Here is a 21,645-nt window from a genome sequence, read left to right on the forward strand (position 1 = left end):
GCAGAGGAGCACCTGCTGTGTGCAGATGGCTCTGTCACCTCCTAACGCTGCCTGATGAGTTCTTGTTTTACAAAGGCCACCAGGGTTGGAGCTAGCTGTAATCACCCGTGGTTACGTCTGAAGGCACACGAATGACCAGCTTTACAGCAAACACAAGTTCTTACTTTAAAGGTTTAAAAATCTCAGATTAGGGGGTAATCCTGTAATGTCAGACTGTTTTAGCACCAATAACAAAACTCATAGTTTCCTTCTGGAACTCAGAGGGAACATAGAGTATATGAAATTATTCATACATTTAACCGTGTGGCACTGGTTTGGCTGAACCATTCCTCGAGGGCGTTTGTCTGAAGTTAGCTGTTGGTTGGCTTAGGTTAGTCAGCAAAATATGTCAACCACGTCCGGATTCTTCATCAAACGAATCTGTGACGTTCTGATCATCTCACCTCAACATGGCTGCCAGCTGGTGTCTAGCGACAGAAGAAAGGCTAGAACGTGGTGGTCGTGATCTTCCTGACGTGAACTCGGCATCACCCTACCCTGACTAATCGTTTCTTAGCTTTAGCCTAAACCGTAGTATGGAGAACGGTGGGTGACATGTTTTACTTTTGTTGTCATTTTATTTGAATCAGTGGAAATCTCCTCCAGTCATGAAGCAAAACCCCAACAACCTAGACACAAACACATCATAGAACCCTCACCCCTCCCCTCGGGTATCTTCACTGGTTCCATGTCCATCAGAACCAGAAAGACACAATACCAGAGGAAATGAGACAGCGCTAAACACCATTTTTCTAGGTCCAAAAGTCTGTTGTTGTCCGTGACTTCTGATGCTGATTTTCTTTTTGGGACTCTGGTAGTTTGTCCTAAAGCTGAAGTGGTAGCAGCCGACTGTTTCTCCTTCTCTGATGTTATTAAGCGGAGAACCTCACACTGGTGATGTTAAAAGCGTGAGTGTGTGAGGAGTAGCCTGGCCTGCCAGACTCATCCTCTGTTCTACACGGAGAACTAGTCTGGTGACTCACAGGCAGAGAGGCACATGAGGGGCGGGACTAACCAGCTCAAAAATAGCCAATGGTGTTTCTCGATGCCAAGTAATCTTGCCTTGATGTCTTGACCCTGACTCGGTTGCCTCGGAGATACGTCATCAGGAGCTGCCAAGAGGTGTTCCAATGTTCATGTCTGTTCTCTGTTTGTTAGCCGTTTAGCTAGCTGAATAAGGATACATGGGAGGTGTCTTGAAGCCTAGCCTTGGTCAAAAATTACCCAGAACACACCACAGTATTTTCAAAAGGATGGCGGATCAGAAGCCGGCAGCTACTTTGGGGACAAATTTCAAATTTAAAAGTAGGTCAACAAATTTTAAATGTTTTTTTTTTAGATCCAAAGCAGTTAGCTATGGTTGTTAGCTGCTTAGTAGTTGAAGCTTCGGTGGCTAGCGGGTAGTAACTCACTCACATATTTAATTTAATAAACATATACACTATTTAAAAAGTAAATGTCTTGTTATATATTTATATTGAAACCAATACGTATAAAATATAACGTTATCTCCTGTGTCACGTGACGTGACGTGGAACATGGAAGCCGTGGTCACGTGATGCAAGTCTGTTCCATTTAACCGTTTTCTTTGACCAAGGAAGGACAGTGTCCTCGTAAGCAAGGCGCCTGGCCTCGCAAGACATCACCTCGCAAGGCCAGGCACCTTGACATTAAGAAACACGGTCAGGCTAGGTAATGAGTGAAGGATCAAGGGAAGTGCGGCGGTTTGGTGAGACCGACACCCAGATGGCACTATGGTTGGTTTTGGTCTGAAACGTTGGTATTGGTGGAGGGTTGAGACAAATGCAGGAGACCACTTTATTATATCTCCACCACATATTTGATAGCTGTGCTATGTTAGAACGTTATTAGGGTTAGGGTTTTCCTGATTTGCTGTTGCAGCTTTAAAAGTGGCTCTTTGGTTGGTTTTGGGAGGATTTCTCTTTCCTGCAGAACTTCAACAGTAAAGACATGAAACCAGTTGAAACTGGTTTTTATTGGATAATTATGAAAAATGCTGTTTCCTAGGTAACAGATGTAGAAAACACAAAGAACAGTGATTTATGACACAATTTGCCCAGTAATGATGAATAATATTTGCTTTCTTCCTTCCAGCCATCGGCGAGCCTGTGAAGCTGGAATGGTTCAACCCCCAAGGTGAGCGCATCATTCCCTCCAGGAGGATGGCGCTCCACTCGGAGACGTCAAGATCCAGACTCATCATCTACAATGCCATCATCGAAGATGCTGGGATTTACCGCTGCCAGGCGTCCGACGCCAGCGGCCACACGGAGGAGGCCTCGGTGGTGCTGGAGATTTACCGTGAGTCCAAACGCGCTAACTGCTCTGACCACAGGGAGAGGCTGCTGATTCATATTCTCATCCTCACCGCCGTGTCTCTGCTGGTGGACGTCAGGTCCACGTGTCCCTCTGACAGCGAGTGTTTGTTAGACTCATCCCAGCCATTAAAGCCTAATGACAGCCAGCAATGCCACGGGACTCATATCCTGCCAGACTTAATGAGAGGCCTGGCACTGCAGCTAACCTGCCTTGGTGACCCATTACCATTTCCTCCTCCAAACTTAATGTTAAGAGGCAGGGGGTGGCTGGATCATTGCAGAGACGGTCCCATCACGGGTCTGAGGCTGTAAATTACCTGCCATTTTCCTCTGGAAAGTGTCCTTGAACGCTGCATGCAGCTTAACCCAGACTCGGCATTTCCTCTGCTCTAAAACCCATTTACTAAACTTATTTAACGAGCTGGCAGCCGTGTGAGCACCAAAATAACCAGCTTCAGGTTTGAACGATGACAGGAAGTTCTGGTTTATGTTCATAGAATAAAGTTGCAGGAACTTTGATTAAATAAGGAAAACACTCTAAACCTGTTTCTGGAGCAGCGTTTTATCCAGCTGTGATTTTATGAAGGTCAGAAAACTACGCACCGTTATTCTAGACGACATTTAAACAACCTGGTTCCAACCCAGGCCCAAAGAACCAGACCATGGCTCCAGATGAAGCTCTCCACGGATCTTTGGGTCTTGTTGGAGGAAGGGATCGGACCGACGTCTGAAGTGAGGAGGTGTCGTGGTAAAGGACGGAGGTGAATCTAAAGGTGAAGCTGTTTGTTTACAACGCGATCCATATCCCGACCCTCTCATCTGGTCATGGGTTGGGTCATGAGACGAGCCTCTGGTGTAGGCCCGGGGCATCTGGGGGCATCTGGAGAGGACATGTTTCTGATGACCTCTCCAGGAGGAGACCATAGGGCACATCTAAGCCTATCACCCATCTGCAGGGTGTACACCGGTATGTTCGCCTCCTCCTGCATCACAGTAAAATACGTGTGTGGGATCTCTGCCTTCTGTTTTAGTTTTACCGTCATGTGGAGAATGAGCTAGCGTGCTTAAGTAGCCACTAGCACGTTGGTAAACCCTCCTATTCAGTTTTCAGAAAGCTTCTCACATATCCTCCACTCAAGTGGTCCCGTCTGAAGTGAAGATGGTAATTAGTGTCCTCGCTTTGCTTCTAATTGGTGTGTTTACCTTGTAAATATTTGGTCCTACGAGTGGTTCTTGCACTACGGTTGGAGAACCGTGGCTGAATTCTGCGGTGACGCATCGAGACACAGCCGCTTTAATCAGACATCTATGAATTAATCTGCAGTAAAAGGGCAGGAATTCTGGGACGGACGCAGACATTCCCACTGTAGGAATGCTTTCCCGCTGTGTGTCTGTTTTCATCCTCCCCTTCTGAAGCATTAGGAGAGAAATCAGAGCCTCCATCACACCTGCCACTGCTCAGCCATCGCCTCATTCACCACATAACAAGCCCCATTGTTTCCGTGGCAACCGTGCACCAATCACTCCTGGTGTAGATTGCATGAGGAGAATGAAAATCCACCTAAAGCTCCTGGAGAGCCTCTCCACCGGCTCACGGCCCGAGCCGGCTGAGTCTGCTGGGCTACAGAGATCCATGCCCCGCGGGTCGGAGTGTGTTGTCGTCCCATCGTGGCTGCTTCTGCCTCCACGTCTCAGAGCTCAGCAAGCATCTGCACAGGATCCTTACATTAAATCACTAGATCGTGTTGGTGATCCCAGCCTCTAGGGGGCGCTATTCATTACTGCACTTAAGGTCAGTATGTGTTGTTGCGTGAGCCATGATGGACGACAACCAGCCGTTCTTCTGGACGGTGCCACGTTAAACCGCCGCTATCCCGCAGAAACGTCCAGTAAAACTCAGCGTAGCTGGAAGTGACAGACTTTAGGAAAAACATTCTCAAACGTGTTTTTTATTTCTGTTCAGTTGTTTTATCAATCAACCCCAAAACGGATTGCCAGAAAACAGGATACAGAAACGTTTCTGAAGCATGCTTTGGCTCATTTGGAAACCTTTTCCTACAAATGTGTCTATTTTGTCTGTATTTTGTCTGCGTCTTGTAAAAAAACACCTTTCATTTTAGGTTTTGGTGTAATGCAGTTTTAAGCCAATAGAAAAAAACGGTTTTCTATGATGAAGTCACCATGCAGCATTAGCAGTTAGCATGCTAACTGTTGCTATGTTCTTTCAAAGCCTCACAAACCCAATTCAGCTATTATAAATTAAAGGTAAAACCTGTAGTTTGGTTGTTTTATGCATCAGGTGACAGGAGTTTAGCTAGCTACAGGTGTTAGCCAGCAGAACATGTACCAGCTTGTTTTCCAGAGCCGTCAGAACGTTGGGTTTAAATAAAAAGTGATGGGAGCTGATCTGGGTCCAGCGGGAACCGTGAGACGTGAACAGAGCGGAGAAAGTCTGCTGAGTAAATTCTCAATTTGCTTGTGTCAAGTCAGCAGCAGAGTGTTACTCCAGAGAGGATGTTTCCCTCACTGATTCTCTTGTAGAGCAACGTGACGACAAAAGACGCTGGAAGTGGATGCAAACAGGGTAAACAGCCGACAGCAGAGAGGCAGAGAGCACGTTGGTTTTGGAAATAAATGATGGGGGATGATGAGAAGCCAACAGAGTGAATGACAAAAATATGCAAAGGCATCCTTGAAGATAATGAGGACACTGCGATGCCAGACACGTGTGCAGGCGGAGGCAGCAGTCAGGGAGTGGAAGCTCATCTTAGGGAGCAGCCCGGCATAAATCACACTGCCAAATGCTAATGCTGAAGCATCGCTAACACTGTGGCTGATTTATTCACGCTTTCACAACACGCCTGCAGCTGATCGCCCCACCCGCCCGCCGGAAAACAGGACTGCTGCTTGTGACGCACTTTTACACGTGTTTATTCCAACTTTTATCTCATGGCAAACCAATAAAATTACTCAAGAAGCACGGCCAACTTCTAAACTAGCTGTAAATGTCATAAGAACTTCCTTTTGAAACCCACCAATATAAAAGCAGCTTTCAAATGTGCATGCCTAAGTAAAAAAGTCGTTTGAGAGCAGCAAACGATCCGCTGTCTGCTCATAAAAACACAAAGATGGTGTTCTTCCTGCTGGTGTCATCAGCTTCTGCCCTGATTACTCAGCCTGGGTCTTATTTACCACGCAGCAGGTGTTGAACTCGTGTTTTATGATGAAATCATTTATAAACAATAATCTCATTTAAACAGTAATGTCGTGACTAGAACTTCTTACACACGTATGTAAAACACAACAAAACAACTTTAGATAGTTCTTCCTCAGTACCTTGATGTGTTGTTGATGTGTCCACCATCACCCCCTAGTGGCATGGGGAGGTACTTCATTGTTTTAGTCAGAGCGAATGTTTGATCAAAGTCTCAAAGCGGCTCGTTTAAAAGACGTTAAACACAGAATAAATGGCTTGAATCTGCCGGTTTTTACCTGCTGTTCAGTGAGAGGTACTAAAGAGACAGTAGCGTGTTTCTTTTATTTTGTCAGGCATGTCTTTGGTCGCAACAGGTACATTCATTTATAATCAGGTGTCACACAATTACACAGCCCGTCTCCACCTGGATTTACCTGAGCAGATAGGTTGGAGGCTCCTATTGGATAATTAGTGCATGGGCGATTATCTTCAGCAAGTTATTTAACCCAACAATGAGTTTCTTCTCGTTTCTTAGACAACCATGTGGAAAGACACATCAGGTGTGGTGGAGAAGATGTGAGAGGGTCGGGTCATTGGCACGCATCAAGCAGAAAACATCTAAGGAGGGTTAAGAACTGTCCAACGCGTTATTAACCCTGGTCTAAGGAGTCCAGATGGACTTGTTCCAGGGTGAAGGGCTGCTGTCGTTGCAGGATCGCCATGCCAGCTAAATATGAGTGTGTGACCTTTTAATTTGGCCGGGCGGTGTATATTAGTGCTTTACCTACTTGCTGTTTGATGGTTGAGTGAAAACAGCATTTAAACCAGTTTTATTAACAAAACAAGCACAAAACAGGATTATTAGCCTTGGGGGTTGCCGTCTGTCTCCAGTTAACAGGAATTAGCAGCACATCGGTTCTTCCTTTGTCTTTTTCCTTTTGAAGTTCTGCTGCGTAACAAGCTGCCTGGGTCCTCTGAAAATAAAACAATCTCCGTCTCCTTTCATCTCTCAGAGAGGCTGACGTTCCGGGACGTTCAGTCGCCGCAGGAGTTCCGCCTCGGCGAGACGGCGGAGGTGGTGTGTGATGTCATCAGCTCGCCCGTGCCGGTGGTGGTGTGGTACTACCAGGATCGGGAGATTACAGAGGAGCACCACAGTAAGTTCTCGGATCAGTCTGAATGTTCCGCTCTGCTGACCAGCGCCCAGCTGCTGCTTCTCCTGACCTCCCAGTATGGTGCTGGTTTTATGTGAAGTGATACTGGACCACCAGCCTCCATGCTGGTTGCTTCTGTAGGTAGGACCAAGCTGATAGAAGCTAGAAACCATCTCTGAGGACTCTGAGAATACTGACAGGCTGAATCCCCCTGATGTGATTTCTCTATGAAATCAGCGGCTATTGTTCCAGAAGCTCCGGTCTCCCAAACACGCTTCTCCTTTGTGTGGGATTCACAACGAGACGAGGATATGAAACCCTAGACCAGAACTCTCAGCAGGCCTGGAGGAGGCGTCTGACTCGCCAGATGGTGTTAGCTGACACGATGGATGAAGGTGACGTCGGACGCTTGTGTTTCTCACTGGAGCCAAATTTGCTCATCTATAGGAGGCTTTGCTCTTAGCTGCAGATGCGTCACTCCTAGAGCTCGCCCAGGTAATGCCAGCCTCTTCACCCTCACCAGTGTCAAGTTTCTGGAGAGAATGGCTCGTTTAATTTGCAAGGAAAAGGAGGAAAACTGGAAAAGCACTCGGCCCCTTTAGTCAGACTCTTTCCTGGAGAACGAAGTCGGAAGCGGCACATGGAGCTCTTCATTTCATCTTGGCCTTCTTCGTGATTTACTACGGCTCCCACGTCGTCCTTCCAAGGGAGGAGGAAGAAAAGGAAGCGTGTCTGAGTGCTGATTAGAAAGAGTGACCCCTTGAATCCTTGAATCTGTCACATTTTGTAATTGAAATTCAAATCTTCAGTGGTCCTCAGTGATGAAACATCCTAGGAAGGGTTTTTTCCTCCTTCTTTAATCATTTTCACTCTAATTGAGATGCTTGGTTATAAATATCTGCTGCAGAGAAATGAGATGGAGGCGTGAGCTGCTGTCCGATCTGAGCTGTAATTGTGTGAGTGTTTATCAGGCAGGACTTTATCAGGTAAATGAGCTGAAGGGAAGACTGACAGTCCAACTACTCAGGAGAGGAGAGGCAATTCTCTCCTTCTGTTTTCCCGACTTCCTTATCTCGCCTCTCCTCCGTCTCACATTGCTGTCCTGTCTGCTTTCTGCTGAAGGCAGGTACCAGGTGCTGGTAAACAACAACAACCTGCAGATCCATCAGGTGACCAAAGCAGACGAGGGCGTGTACCGCTGTGAGGCCAGCGTGGAGGCCCGCGGAGAGATCGACTTTGTGGACATCGCAGTGGTCGTCAACGGTGAGTACAACTGGTTTTAGGCTGTTTCTACTCAATATGTACTACTACTAACTACTACTATTACTACTACTACTAACTACTACTACTACTACTAGCTATAGCATACTAATACTAGCCACTACTACTACTACTAACTACTACTACTACTACCTATATCATTCTAATACTAGCTACTACTACTACTACTAACTACTACTACTACTAACTACTTCTTCTAGCTACTACTATTAACTATAGCATACCAATACTAGCTACTACTAATTACTACTGCTAGCTACTACTACTACTACTACTACTACTACTAACTACTTCTTCTAGCTACTACTAACTACTACTACTAACTACATCATACCATTGCTAGCTACTACTACTACTACTGCTAGCTACTGCTACTAACTACTACTACTACTACTATTAGTACTAGTACTACTACTACCGCTTCTACTAACTACTACTTCAAGCTACTACTACTAACTACTTCTACTAACTACAGCATACCAATACTAGCTACTACTAACTACTACTACTAACTACATCATACCAATACTAGCTACTACTTACTACTACTGCTAGCTGCTACTACTAACTATAGCATACCAATGCTAGCTACTACTACTACTACTAACTACAACAAACCAATACTAGCTACTACTAAGTACTACTGCTAGCTACTACTTACAATACTAGCTACTGTTAAATACTACCTAATCATAACTAAAACTAGCTACTGGTGACTAATGCTAATTACTATTACTAACTACTACTAACTTCTACTACTAGCTACTACCTATTACTAATTGCTATTTCTATTAACTTCTAACTACTATTGCTAGCTACTGTAAACTGCTGCAAGCTAATACTACTAACTACAACTATTAGCTGCTATCTAATACTACCTACTAATACTACTGCTAACTATTAACCAAAACTACTACTAACTTCTACTTGTAGTGTCTACTAGCTGTTACCACTAACTACTACTAACTAACCACTTAAATGCTACTACAATTACAAACTACTACTACTACTAACTACTACTACCACTTAAATACTACTACTATTACAAACTTCTAGCTACTACTAACTACTACCACTTAAATACTACTACTGTTGCAAACTACTACTACCACTAGCTACTACTACTACCACTTAAGTACTATAATAGTACTAAGTATGTCACCCTGCGGTGACACACACCTATGATGGGTTCTTCTGTGTCGTTGGGGGCAAAAGTTTCTTGGTTTAAGTAAAACGACCAAAACAATCATTTTCAAATGTGAGTTTTTAAACCTTCTATTTAAAACGCGGTGCCAAAGACACAAACCTCGTTTTTATTCATGTTTATATGTCTAGACCAATGTTCAGTTCTTATTTTCTAGGTGTTTTCTAAGCGGTCGTGAAGCCAAAGTAAATATTTTTATTACACAGATTATAATGCTGTAGATCTAAAACACATAGACATGTGGCTTCATAGACGTGTTAAGACGATCCTAAAACTTCTGATAGACAAACAGATTCAACACCAGGATGCTTTATGTTCCTCTTTTCTTTGACGTCTCAAAACATTTCATGAATTAGGGGAATTGTCTGATGCTGAGTCAGTTGGGTTAGGGTCAGACTGTGGGCAGATCCAAACCTCTACTACAGGTCCCCTTAGCACCGTCTTAGCACTCTGCTGGTTTTGGGTGGTCATGGAAACCCATCATCTCCACGCAGCACCAACAGATTAACACACAATAGGACAGGACTCCCTCTGCATACAGAAGTTGTTGTTTGGAAAATGGAACCATTATTGTCATTCTGGGCCTGGTTAAGGTTTCACGTGCACCAAGAGTATCTGTTCTGGTGCTTCACTTGGTTTGGACCCGATTGCTGACCTTTAGTCCTGCAGAAGATCTGGGACTAAACCAGCTGGATTATGGTTTACTTTATGATGTTCTCTTTATTCCCTAACATGGTTGGAAATCATAATAAATAACAATATGTGGGAACGTGGACTCCCTGGAGACTCCGAGATACTGGGATGGTCGTGGGCGTCATGTGAAAGGCTCCAGCAGCTGTTATTCCTAACTCTGTCTCACCTGGAACAGCAGAGCACACCTTGGCCCAAAGAGCTGATTCATCCGAGCACTGAGTTCACGTCTGTAGAAGATCCAACAAGCCTGTTCAACGAGGCGCCGCCCATTACTGCAGCAACGCAACCCTCGCCATGTGGACGCTTCGCCGAGCTCAGGCTGTGAGGGACGCTTTTATTGGTACGCCTGGTCTGGGGGACGGTTGGTCTGAGGGACACCTGGTCTGAGGGACACCTGGTCTGAGGGACAGTCGCTCACAGGGACACCTGGTCTGTGTCCTCTGAGACACACGCAGTCCCAGAGAGACTTTATCTTGGCCTTTTGTCTTGAAGGACCACAGAAAGCTGTCATGAATCTGAATAAAAGGACGACAGCTCCGGTCTTGGGAACAACCGTCCCTCTGGCCGAGCGTCTCCGGCCCTAAATCACGGCTCTTGTTTGTGGAAGGCAGGAATTTAAAAGCTATTTATTCCCTTTACCGCAGACTTTGATCAAAAGTCACTCCAGCAGCATTTGTACTCGTCTCTGGTCGTACTTCTGGAGTGGATGGAGCGTGAGTCGCTGAGCGTTCTCAGAGTGACCCTCCAGTGCCACCAGAGAATCAAACACAAGCAGATGGAGATGGAGGAGCTGGCTCAGAGGCCTCCATGAGTGCTACAGACCTCCGCTTTTATCAATCAGCTGCTGATAGCTTGTTGTTGTGTTGTGTTGTGTTGCCGTGGGAGACGGTGGAGCGGGGCAGGACAGAGTCTGTGTCTGATGACTCCCAGAAGAGGAAGGTGATGATGTTTGGTCTTCACCCCTCGGGGTTGCAACACGGAGCTCTTCTAACGATTCTCGTCCATCCAGCAGCAGCTCCTCCCAGAGGAACAGCAGGTTCTATGTCTCCGGGCCTTTGGACTGTTGTTCTGAACCTTTCAGCCTTCAAATGAAGCACCCTGTGGATCTAACCTACCGTCCCACCTGCTGCTCTGGTCCAACACAAGGCGCCTGGGATACGAGCTGGAGCAGCCAAATCTGATTGGCTGGTGACTGAAAGGTGTTTAACACCCTGAGGACTTCCTTCTAGCACTTGGTGAACTTTACACAACGACTGTGAGCTGCAGACTCAGGAGCTCTGGGCGTTTCATTCGTCTACTAAAGCCCTGACATGAGAAGTGGGCGATACTCGGGTTGTTTCTTAGCTAGTAGCATTGATAAGCCACGTTTCCTTTGATGTAGCTTGTCTGTAAGCATTGGCAGCCATGCAGAACATCATTTTATGTAAAACCCTGGGCTGTAATAGCTTCCTGTATACTTCCCCCTATGTAAAGCCATGAATATTAATGAGTCACTTGATAAAAGGAGTTTTTTTACCCATAAACATCCAGCAAATGAAGCTGCACTGACCCGCTGGAGCCGTCGACTCCTGTGTATCATCAAAGCGTGCCGTAGATGAGAGTGAGGGAGTGTGGCGGAGAAGAGGCCACCCACTGCATGGCTAATAAACCTGAGGGCACAACAGCTGGGCGTCTGAAAGATTGCAGAACGTTATCTGAGAAGGAACCAAAGATGAGTCATGAAAGGCTTTCATCCGCAGCACGTTAGCGAAGAAGAGAAGAAAAGGCAGAGGGACGTGATACGGTGGCTAGTTGACATAACTAGGTAACTGCTAATGTAATCATGCGCTGCGTCCCGGCTCTGCAGACGTCTGGAGTTCCTCTCTCTGTGACACCTCTGCCTGCTCGGTCCCGTCTTCTTATCTCCAAGTGTGGAATCTAATGAAACCAGATGTATGCGGAGCAGAGACACCAGCGCACCTCACCGGTCAGAGTAACGGGTTGGTGTTAGTTACACCCCGAGCCCCGTAAAGGCAACAGCTAGTAACTAGGAATATGTACTTTAAAGTATTGATTACATCAATCATACCACTAGTTTTTTGTTTTTACGTAGATGAAGTACTCAGTAGCTGATCCTAGTATCCCACCCTGTCCACGAAGGTCGGGTCCTTCTCCTAAAGCCAGGCGTGAGAATTCAGGCTCGGCTTTTTCCGTCCCGTTAAGGCTCCTCCACCTCCACGAGTGACATTTTTGGCCCATTTTGAGCTGATTTTCCTCTTGTGGGAGAATCTTAGAGGTCGGGTGAGTTTTGCGTCGTGTAGTATACGGGGGTTACAGGAAGTGACCTCACAACCAGCTCCTGATCAGTAATCATGAATATCAAACCTGTCTGATATCTTACTCGTTCCTTGTGAGGGTATCGCACTATCGAAGCAGCGCTCCAGCCATAGGCGAAAATCCCAGGGGGACGGGGGGACATGTCCCCGGAGGAGAAATTCCATGTTTTTAGCATTTCCAGTAGCTACTACTGAACATGCTAATGAAATACATCAAATGTTACTGATCATGGTTTAACTTGATATAATTAGGTGACAGTGTGTTGTTTTAATCGTGTTCAGTTGTTAAAGGAAGCAGAGAAAAACTGTTTCCTTAGCAGTTTTTAAATGTTCCCGTTTAATCCCATTAATCAAGTCGAGACCCCATCCGACCCATCGATGATCCAAATAATCGTTTGTTGCTGCCCTAACCTGGTAACCATGGCAACCCATATGACAATCAGCAGAACTTGCAAAAACAAAATGAACTTAACGACACAAAGAATCCTGGGACAGGGTTGTTCATGGAGGACACACAGGACCCACCTTTTGGACGTCCATTCTCACAGCCTCTCGCTCCCTACGCCACTAACACGTTCATCCTGGAACTTTAAGGAAGTACTTTTGGGAATATTTAACAGTTCCACTTCTCAGTGTGTCTTTCTAATGAACCCTAACCCGTCTCCAATCTACTGAACCTGACACCAGGGTGCTGAGATTCCATCAGAAGTGGCTTTAGAAGAATTTTCCAGGTTTATTTAGGATGAAGGTTCAAAAGCTCGCCCCTCTGGAGCTTTCTTTTCTCTAGCTGTCAGTGGAAACAACCGCTCGTCCTTCAGGATCTCCTAAATGGAGTTTCTTTGACACGAATCCCAACGAGCATTTAAAGTCCAAACCTGAGTTTGATCTCATCATAAATAGAAACATGGTGGACTCCCGCTCTGAGGGTTAACCAGAGGAACCCTTAAAGCACATTTCAGCAAAGAGCTTTGGACGTTCATCAGGACATTTCTGACCCTGTAGCTGCTATCAAAACAGTCCACGCAGGCAGGCTGTACACCTTTACAACATCATTGTTGTGGGAATGAAACGATCTCCACCGAGCTTCTGAAGTTTCAGGACATGACTAATACATGAAGGACTCGTGTAGAGCATTGCCAGATTTCATTTGGACGCTTGAAGCCCGTTGCTGATTTGCTCTTTTGAAGTCTCTCAGCTTGGCAGCGAGTCTCATTAACGGGCCTGCTGGTGGAGGAGGAGGAGGACACTGGAGAACAGAGATCTGCTGGCTGTGGAATCACTGGTTATCACGTCAGACAGACTGGGATTGGTGGGTTTCCTCCACCTCGATGGAGGCTTGTTCTGAGCTCACAGAGCTAAACGTGGAGGTTGAACATCACAGCACCGCTTCATTAAACAGCCACGAGCACCTTCAGCGTTGGTTCTGATCCAAACTGGAAGCTTCTGCTGAAGCTTTGAAGCTCCCTAAAACCCACAACAGCTCTGTTTAAACCAGGATGAACTTCAGCTCGCCACCCGTTAGAACAGCGCTGGTGACACTTGAGAACATTTGTCTTTGAACAGGTTGATAATTCCATCTGAGGATCTGCAACCTGAGGAGGAGATTTAGAGAAAACTCTTTAGACTCAGACCAAATGCCGATTTTAGAACGTTCATACATGAAAGTGTAGTTTGTTGCTCGATGTGTCTTGCTGCTGGAGGACTGAGGTGTTCTCCGGCTGGATCTAAACAGGAAACACTCAACATGTCTGACCTTCAGAAGCTTCACCCACATCTACATCAGATTATAACAGGTGAAGGAGGTTCATCATAAAGAAGACGTGTGTGAGTGTAGGATGTATTTTACCACGGGGCGTTCTCCTGGGAAGAGGCGGAGCTCTTCACAAACACAAACCTGCAGACATGCCTTTAGGCTAAATCCGCCAACAATAACTAAAAATAACCCAGAAGGAATTTAGTTTCACCGCTAAATGATTGTTCCACCAAAACTAGATGAGCTGAAACACCAGGTGGTTTAAGTGGTAGCATAGCTAACGAACACTACAACCACATACACATCGGTGGTCTTCTAAGACATTAAACATACCTAAACCAGAAACTATCAGGATCACTCGCATCACCAGTCAGACTGACCTGGGGCATCAGCACAGATCCGAACCCGCTGAGTCACTGGCAGCCTCGGCGATTTAAGGAGCACCACTCCTTAGGGGTCATCAGGGTGACTCCTGATCAGAAGGGAGGAGGCGTGGAAACACATACCTGGTGTGCCGCTGTCCATGGTGCTGGGCTCCAACTCAGGCGATACAATATTTACCTTTTATGTGACTTATGTTCCTCTCCACATTTCTGTTTCCTGTCTGATCAAAGCTGCAGTAAGGAGGCACAGGTGTTTCTGTTACCATGGTGACCCCAATGACCCACTGATGGTTACTAGGGTGACCTTAATGAGACACAGGCATCAGCTTTAACATTTCTGTTCAGCAAGATTTCTTACCAAACGGTGAGAGTTTCTGCTGGGATGTCTGAAGCCGCGTCTCATTCACTTTCTGCCTTTAATGTCATGTAATTAGCAGTCAGACGTCTGTAATTAGCTAGATTTAGAAAGTTGCTGTGGTCTGACGTTAGCAGAGTGGAAGGAGGTAAACATAATTACATCTGCTCTGAGGTTAATCCTGGCTCATCCTAATGTGTTGTAATGGTACGGCGAGCACATAGATGCATTATTTAGATAATAACATCTGATCAGGAGCTTTGGCGCTGTCACCTGGTGTTAATAAGCCTTTGCGTTGTCCTGATTCTGCTCGCGCTGTAATCAGATCTCATTATGCAGATACAGTAGGCGGAGCTGACACATCCCCGCTGCGTTGTGTCCTCCGGAGCAGCGGTAGGACGACTTTTCCTCTGTGGGACTCCCAAAGGGCAAAGTTAATATGCCGAGAGTAAAGCTAGTGGTGCTTCAGTCCTAGTATGTGGTTTATCTGACCCAGAAGTCACATTTAGGCCTTTTAAAGAAACCACTTAAGAGGCGTTACGGTGCAGAGAGGAGGAGAAATGATGAAGGATTCTGTAGTAAACCAGCGTCTGACTTTTGAAATGTTCTAAAGTCTCACTGGTACAGGAGGGATGGCGACGTGATGAAGACACAACATACAGCATTTAACACGTTCATTACTATGACAGCATGTTATTACCATCATTAGATTGTGCAAATTGTGACATATTCTGATTTATTGAGCTTTTTGTGTGTTTTTGGGTTCCCAGCCCTCCCAGAGAGACCTCGTGCATCCTGTGTTTGTTGACTACGGCGTCTAGAGGGGTGCTTAACAAGCCGGGGGTTGTTTAGAGTCAAAAGTAGCCTTCGAAACTTTCTACTGGAAGACGTTTGGCTCTGCAACTCACACGAGAAAACCGAGAGTCCTTGTGAGACATTTTAAAGAATGCTTTGAGAAAACCAGAGCTGGTTCCCAGTGCTCACAGCTGGCTGGATGCTGGATCAACGTGTGTCAGCCTAGAAGAGCCGCCGGGCTGGATTAGTGCTTGCTAATGAAATCTCCAGGATGGCTGCATCTAGCAGCAGAAATCCGGCGTGGTCCTGCCACCGACTCTTTGGTGAGCCAGAGCAACAACAAAAAACCTCCGAGAGGCGTTACTTTGTTTAGCTCAACATTACAGACCGTGCCTTTCCACTGTTTGGTTATTCACCACCGAAACTCCGGTGACATCAGCGTGATGTCGTCAGAACTTTACTGGAAGATGCATTTTAAGTGTCACAGTGTTACGGCTCCATGGTGTGAAATACCTCCTGGTTTGAGTCCTTTGTCTCCGGCGCTGATCTACTGGCACCATTATGGTGGAAAGCCCTCACACAGGTGTGTTTATTCACACCTTCACTTCATTTGCATACTTAACGTGGAATCACGTCCTTCCTAGAAAACCCTGAAACATAAATGGATCAGCATCAAAGCACGAGTCCAATTGATCTTTTTAGACACGACTGGATCGTTTAAACAACCTACAGATAGATACGGGAATGTCCACTCCCAGAGTAAGGAGCACACACGATACCCAGTAAGAACGTTAAGGACCGGTCCAGATGGAGCCTCAAGTGTTCCCGTTATCTAAATCCCAGTCCATTTAGGGTATTATCAATGCCTCCCTCCCAGCAGCAGCAGCAACATCACCAGTAAGCTGCAACAAACACGTTTAATCGCTTGTTGAGGTTTGACAGGGTGGCAGCCGAGCAGCTGTAATGGGAGCTGAGGTGCGGCGTAAATACAGGCGTGAGAAATGGGTTGAGATGCTTCATAAACATCCTGGTGCCATGAAGCTGTCGCTGCCTCGTCAGGAACGGGGGGGCTGCTCTGGGTTCGCCCTCCTCCTGCTGACTGATAAAATGACAGCCTGCAGTCCTGTGTGATTAGTTGACAGGGACGCCGTGTGTGTGGCTGACAGTTCTCACCATGTACCCTCGATAAAGTCATCAGGACCTCCGCTGTTGCACCGTGCTGCTGTTGGGGGAGATTAGCACGCGTACGGCGTATCATGCATGCCAATTCCTACATAAATTTACAACTACAATGTCCTGCTGCTGGTGAGGGCTCTCCCATTCTCTCTCTGATGTTCCCCGGGAATTTCAAAAGGCACATTTACACCTCGGAAATCAGGAATCGTTTCCCACCCCAGGCTAGACGTTTACCCTGGAAAACCGCCCCAGTGGGATGGGGGGGGGGGGGGATTCGGGTACATTTCCAATTGATGCTTCCTACCAGGGCTGTTTCTGGGGTTAATTCCTAACCCGAGGATGTGTTTGACCCTGGTTCCTGTGGTCAAGGATTGCCTCGGAAAAGGGTTCTTGGAAAAGTTGTGACAGGAATGCACCTTTAGAAAAATCCAAGGCAGACTTGGACCTTCTTAGGCTGACGGTGTTAAACCTAACAGGTCCACCCTAGCAGTTTGTCTACAGGAGGAGCAACAGGAGAACTGTTGTCCTTTTGAAGGCAGCAAATGCTAAACATTTCTTCTTGAATGAGCAACTCTGGATACCACATAATTATGAACCTCACTTACAACTGCATTGTTTAAAAATGGAATTCACAATATCAACTTCCGTATTATTGAGGTTCTTTTTTAAAATGTTTTTCAAATTTTTCATTCTCCCTGTGTTTTATTGATGTTTAGCTGTTAGTTTTGGGAATTTTGTTGTATTTCCTTTTTATCTTTTATCTGTGTTCAACATGATTGTATAACGCCGGTTTAATTAACTTTTTTTTAGTGTACAGCGCCTTGTTTGGTTGTAATGCCTTGTTGAATGCGCTTTATAAATAAAATTGGATTGGATTGGATTGGAACTCCATGTCCAAAAGGGCCTCTTCTAACTTCTAGAAAGGTCTTTATTTTATGTTTCCAGACCTTGTATCTAGTGCTGACCTGACTGGGTGAAAGAACGTTTACTAATGAAGCTGAAGCTTCTCTTCCTGAGAGGAGCTTCTGTTCTGATGGGCGGTTACGTTCTTTTTATTGCTGACAAACACAAGCAGCAGAAATCTTTGGCTCTATTAAACAGGTGTCCTATCTGTGGTGGACTTGTTTATTTTAGCTCATGTTCCCACCTGAAAGTGCTTCTGTTGAGGCTGCAGAAATGAGCTGAAGAAGACGTTGCAGCACCTGGAGTTAGACGGATTAAAGCTGTTTTCCTGAGAGGGTACAGCTGTTTTTGATGTTCAAACACATTTTCTGTCTCCCGTTCTTTATGTGGAATAAGCCGAGCGTTTCACAAACAGACAATAACATAATTGTTTCGCATCGTGGTGCTTTCAGCCAGGCTGGGTCAGAGTGTCGTTTCAAATCCCTGCGGGAATCACCGGCACATGCAGCGGCGGTCCATGCCTGTTTATCCTTTTGTTTTCTGTAAAACGTACACACATCCTAAAGTGTCAACCCTGCAGAAAAGCTTTCAGTATGAATTGGTCTCATTAACGATCGGGCTGATTCTCCATTCTGGTTTTGTGTCTGCAGTCCCTCCGGTGCTGTCCGTGTTCCAGCCGGCCTTCAACGCCACGGCCGACTACCAGGAATCCATCACCTTCACTTGCATCACATCTGGGTCTCCTGATCCTTTGGTCACATGGCACAGGTAACTGGTCCTTCACAAAAAGCCGTCTCCGACAGACCACTCTGACTTTGAAGAGTAACAACGTGAAGCTCTCAAATGGAGAATTAGTCTGAGCAGCCCCCCGAGGCGATGGCGGTGCACGGGTCCGTTCTCACCACCACCAGCAGTAATCTGCTATTATAGCAGCATGCACTCCCCTGGGAAGGCTTCCATACGATTCTGAAGCCTGGTTGGAAGGATTTGCTTCCATTCAGCCTCAAGAGCATTAGTGAGATTCAGCACTGATGTAGGCCGATAAAGTCCAAGCAGCGTCGACGCTCCAGTATCCCATTAGCGGTAGTTGGAATGAGGGCTCTGTGGAAGTTAAATCTGCTCCTCCACACTAGGAAAACCACTTTCAGTGTAGGTGAAAGGAGCATTCCCAACTGGTTGTAGGTTTTAGGTTGGAAAATGTATTTGACATTAAAATAACTGGTTCTGGAAATAGTTGCAAACTGATGTGTACAGTTAGGTTAGTATTAGCTAATACTACTGATGTGTACAGTTAGGTTAGTATTAGCTAATACTACTGATGTGTACAGTTAGGTTAGTATTAGCTAATACTACTGATGTGTACAGTTAGGTTAGTATTAGCTAATACTACTGATGTGTACAGTTAGGTTAGTATTAGCTAATACTACTGATGTGTACAGTTAGGTTAGTATTAGCTAATACTACTGATGTGTACAGTTAGGTTAGTATTAGCTAATACTACTGATGTGTACAGTTAGGTTAGTATTAGCTAATACTACTGATGTGTACAGTTAGGTTAGTATTAGCTAATACTACTGATGTGTACAGTTAGGTTAGTATTAGCTAATACTACTGATGTGTACAGTTAGGTTAGTATTATTTCATTCTACTCATGTGTAAGGTTAGGATATTATTATTTAATACTACTGATGTGTACAGTTAGGTTAGTATTAGTTAGTACTACTGGTGGGTAGGGTTAGGGTAGTAGTAATAGATAATAGAAATATCATTAACCAGTTCTAAAGGAGGGATGTAGAATCCGCCCTCACCTTCCACAAGGAGATCACACGGTTAACAGCGACAGCAGAAATGTGCATCTGAAGAGGATTTGACACCCTGCTGTCCTCTTTTCTGCTCAGCATCCAGTAATTATCCTGCACCCACTCAGCAGGTAACCATGATGAGCTCCATGCACCTGAGCTTCTGTTGGAATCCCTCCAGCAGGATTCCACCGGAGGTCCCAGTGCTTCCCTGTTGTTCTTCTGAAACATGGAAACATTTATTTTCTATTACAGTCACTTTCTAACGTTATAGTTGAGATCCGCTCAAGGCCAGGAATCAAAAGGTGGAAACAGAGGACTGGATTTCTGTAGGACAGGAGCTGGATGGGGCATCACTGATGGTCGACATCAGCATCAATAATAAGAAATGTCCAGACACATCAGAGTTGAGATGGTTTTAGATGTAGGGCAGGAGAATGTATGGAACAACTTAAAAACCTGGACTACATTGTTAGCGTAGCTTCTATACTGGGGTGTAAGAAAATATCAATATGGCAACGTATCTCGATATTTTTTCCTGTGATATATCGATATTCAAAAGCCGTGTATTGAATTTTTGGAAGAATTTACGTGCAAATGTTTGTGTCTTTTCTTTTCTTTTGGTGCAATTCAAACGCTGAATGGGTTTTGTTTTTACCACTGAAATGTAAATGCCTGTTATGGTTCAGATACGTCACGTTAAACATCAGTTTGGACTGTTTATTGAATTTTCCTACAATAAATTCTGGCTAACGAATCGCTACCCTGCAAACAGTCAACGCCGCATGGAGGTGCAGATCATGTCTATATTAAGTCTGTCGGTCCAGACCACATCTGTAGGACGTCCAAATTAGGTCTTTGCACAGTGGGTAATATTGCCTGGCTGAATGTATTTACCAAGTAGTGTTTCTATGGTTACATTGTGATTTCTTAGTAAATATTCTATTTGGTGAGAGATAAACTTTATTGTATTTATCCTAGTGAATCTCTAATTAAACGGATAAACTAGTAGTAGCACATTCAGTGTCAAAGAGAGTAAAAAGTTATTATCAGGAGAGGGAGAATGTTTAAGTGGTTAGCAGCAGTGTGCTAGATGATGGCCCCCTCCACGAGGCCACCACAGCTCAGCAGAACATCATTGTAGCTTCTTCTGGGGAGAAAAACACTTAGAGAAAAAATAAAAACAGCTGAAATAGCAGGAAACAACACAGTTAAAGAGCAGATTGTAGAAGAAAGTAGTCTAGCGTGGAAAGTGGTCAGTATATCCTCCAGCAGTCTAAGCCTATAGCAGCATAACTACAGAGATAACTCTGGATAACCTAGCCTTTTAGATGGAGGCATGTTGGAGGCAGGGCAAGGGAGAGTCGTCTTTACCGACTGTACACTCCACCTCCCTCTACTCCCCCACTTGTCCAGATCTAGGCTAACATCAGATTTTAACCATAGGCCCTATCAAATAAAAATGTTTTAAGCCTAGTCTTAAAAGTAGACAAGGTGTCTGCCTCACGGACTAAAGCTGGGAGCTGGTGTGTTCTAGTTGGTCCAAACCAAACAGCTCAGAGTCATAGTCCACCAGAGTGATGCTAGCATGCTTGTTTGTGTCAACAACATGGTGTTGACACTTTCTGATCGCTGCCGTTGATAAAACAAGGAAACATGAGTGTGGTTGTGTTGGTCAGCATACAGAGATCCAGTCCAACCATCACATCTCCCAGATGTCTGTCCTAGAGTCCCTGATCTGATGAAACATTGGTTCTTGAGCTCCCATCTCCATAGTTAGGGTTAGGGTTCTCTAAGTAGTCCCCATTGTGGTTTCCTCATAGAAAGGTCTGGCTGCCTCTGTGCTAACATCATAACAGCTGATTCCAACAGTCTCTCTGGAGGTAAAAAGGTCCAGGGTACCACCAGATCTGTGGAGCTAAAGTGTAGAAAAGGCCAGGATGTGTCGATGTTCCTGGTTGTTCCTATGGGAATGTGAAACCTTACAATCCACCAAGCTACTGGGAACAAACATTAATGTAGCAGAACTTCATCAGCTGGACCCACTTTCAGCTGATCCCAGGTCCAGGTAATCGTTTCTGGTGAAATAACCAACCAATGGTGTCTTTCACCTGGCCCAACGATTCTTCTGGGTTTGGTTCAGAACAGCCCAGCTTATAGAGTCCTTAGGTTTAGCTTAACTTAGCTTAGCCGGCCTGAACTCTGGAGAGCAGACATTTCTGTTGGGAGGGAACATCATTCCGGTTCTACCGCATACCCC

At 45.4% G+C, this 21,645-nt stretch overlaps 1 protein-coding gene across 5 annotated transcripts in view; it reads left to right on the forward strand.

Annotated features, from left to right (window-relative positions):
• Positions 1–21,645, forward strand: part of LOC107380851 (neural cell adhesion molecule 2) — a 328,429-nt gene that overhangs the window by 237,168 nt on the left and 69,616 nt on the right. For all 5 annotated transcript variants that reach the window (XM_054743024.2, XM_070544152.1, XM_070544149.1 and 2 more), the window contains exons 3-6: positions 2,155–2,361; positions 6,588–6,731; positions 7,851–7,991; positions 18,237–18,354. In XM_054743024.2, the coding sequence (XP_054598999.1) occupies positions 2,155–2,361; positions 6,588–6,731; positions 7,851–7,991; positions 18,237–18,354 (610 nt within the window). The remainder of the gene's footprint in view (positions 1–2,154; positions 2,362–6,587; positions 6,732–7,850; positions 7,992–18,236; positions 18,355–21,645) is intronic.

This window comes from Nothobranchius furzeri, chromosome 14 (genome assembly GCF_043380555.1).
Source record: "Nothobranchius furzeri strain GRZ-AD chromosome 14, NfurGRZ-RIMD1, whole genome shotgun sequence".
Taxonomy (NCBI): domain Eukaryota; kingdom Metazoa; phylum Chordata; class Actinopteri; order Cyprinodontiformes; family Nothobranchiidae; genus Nothobranchius; species Nothobranchius furzeri.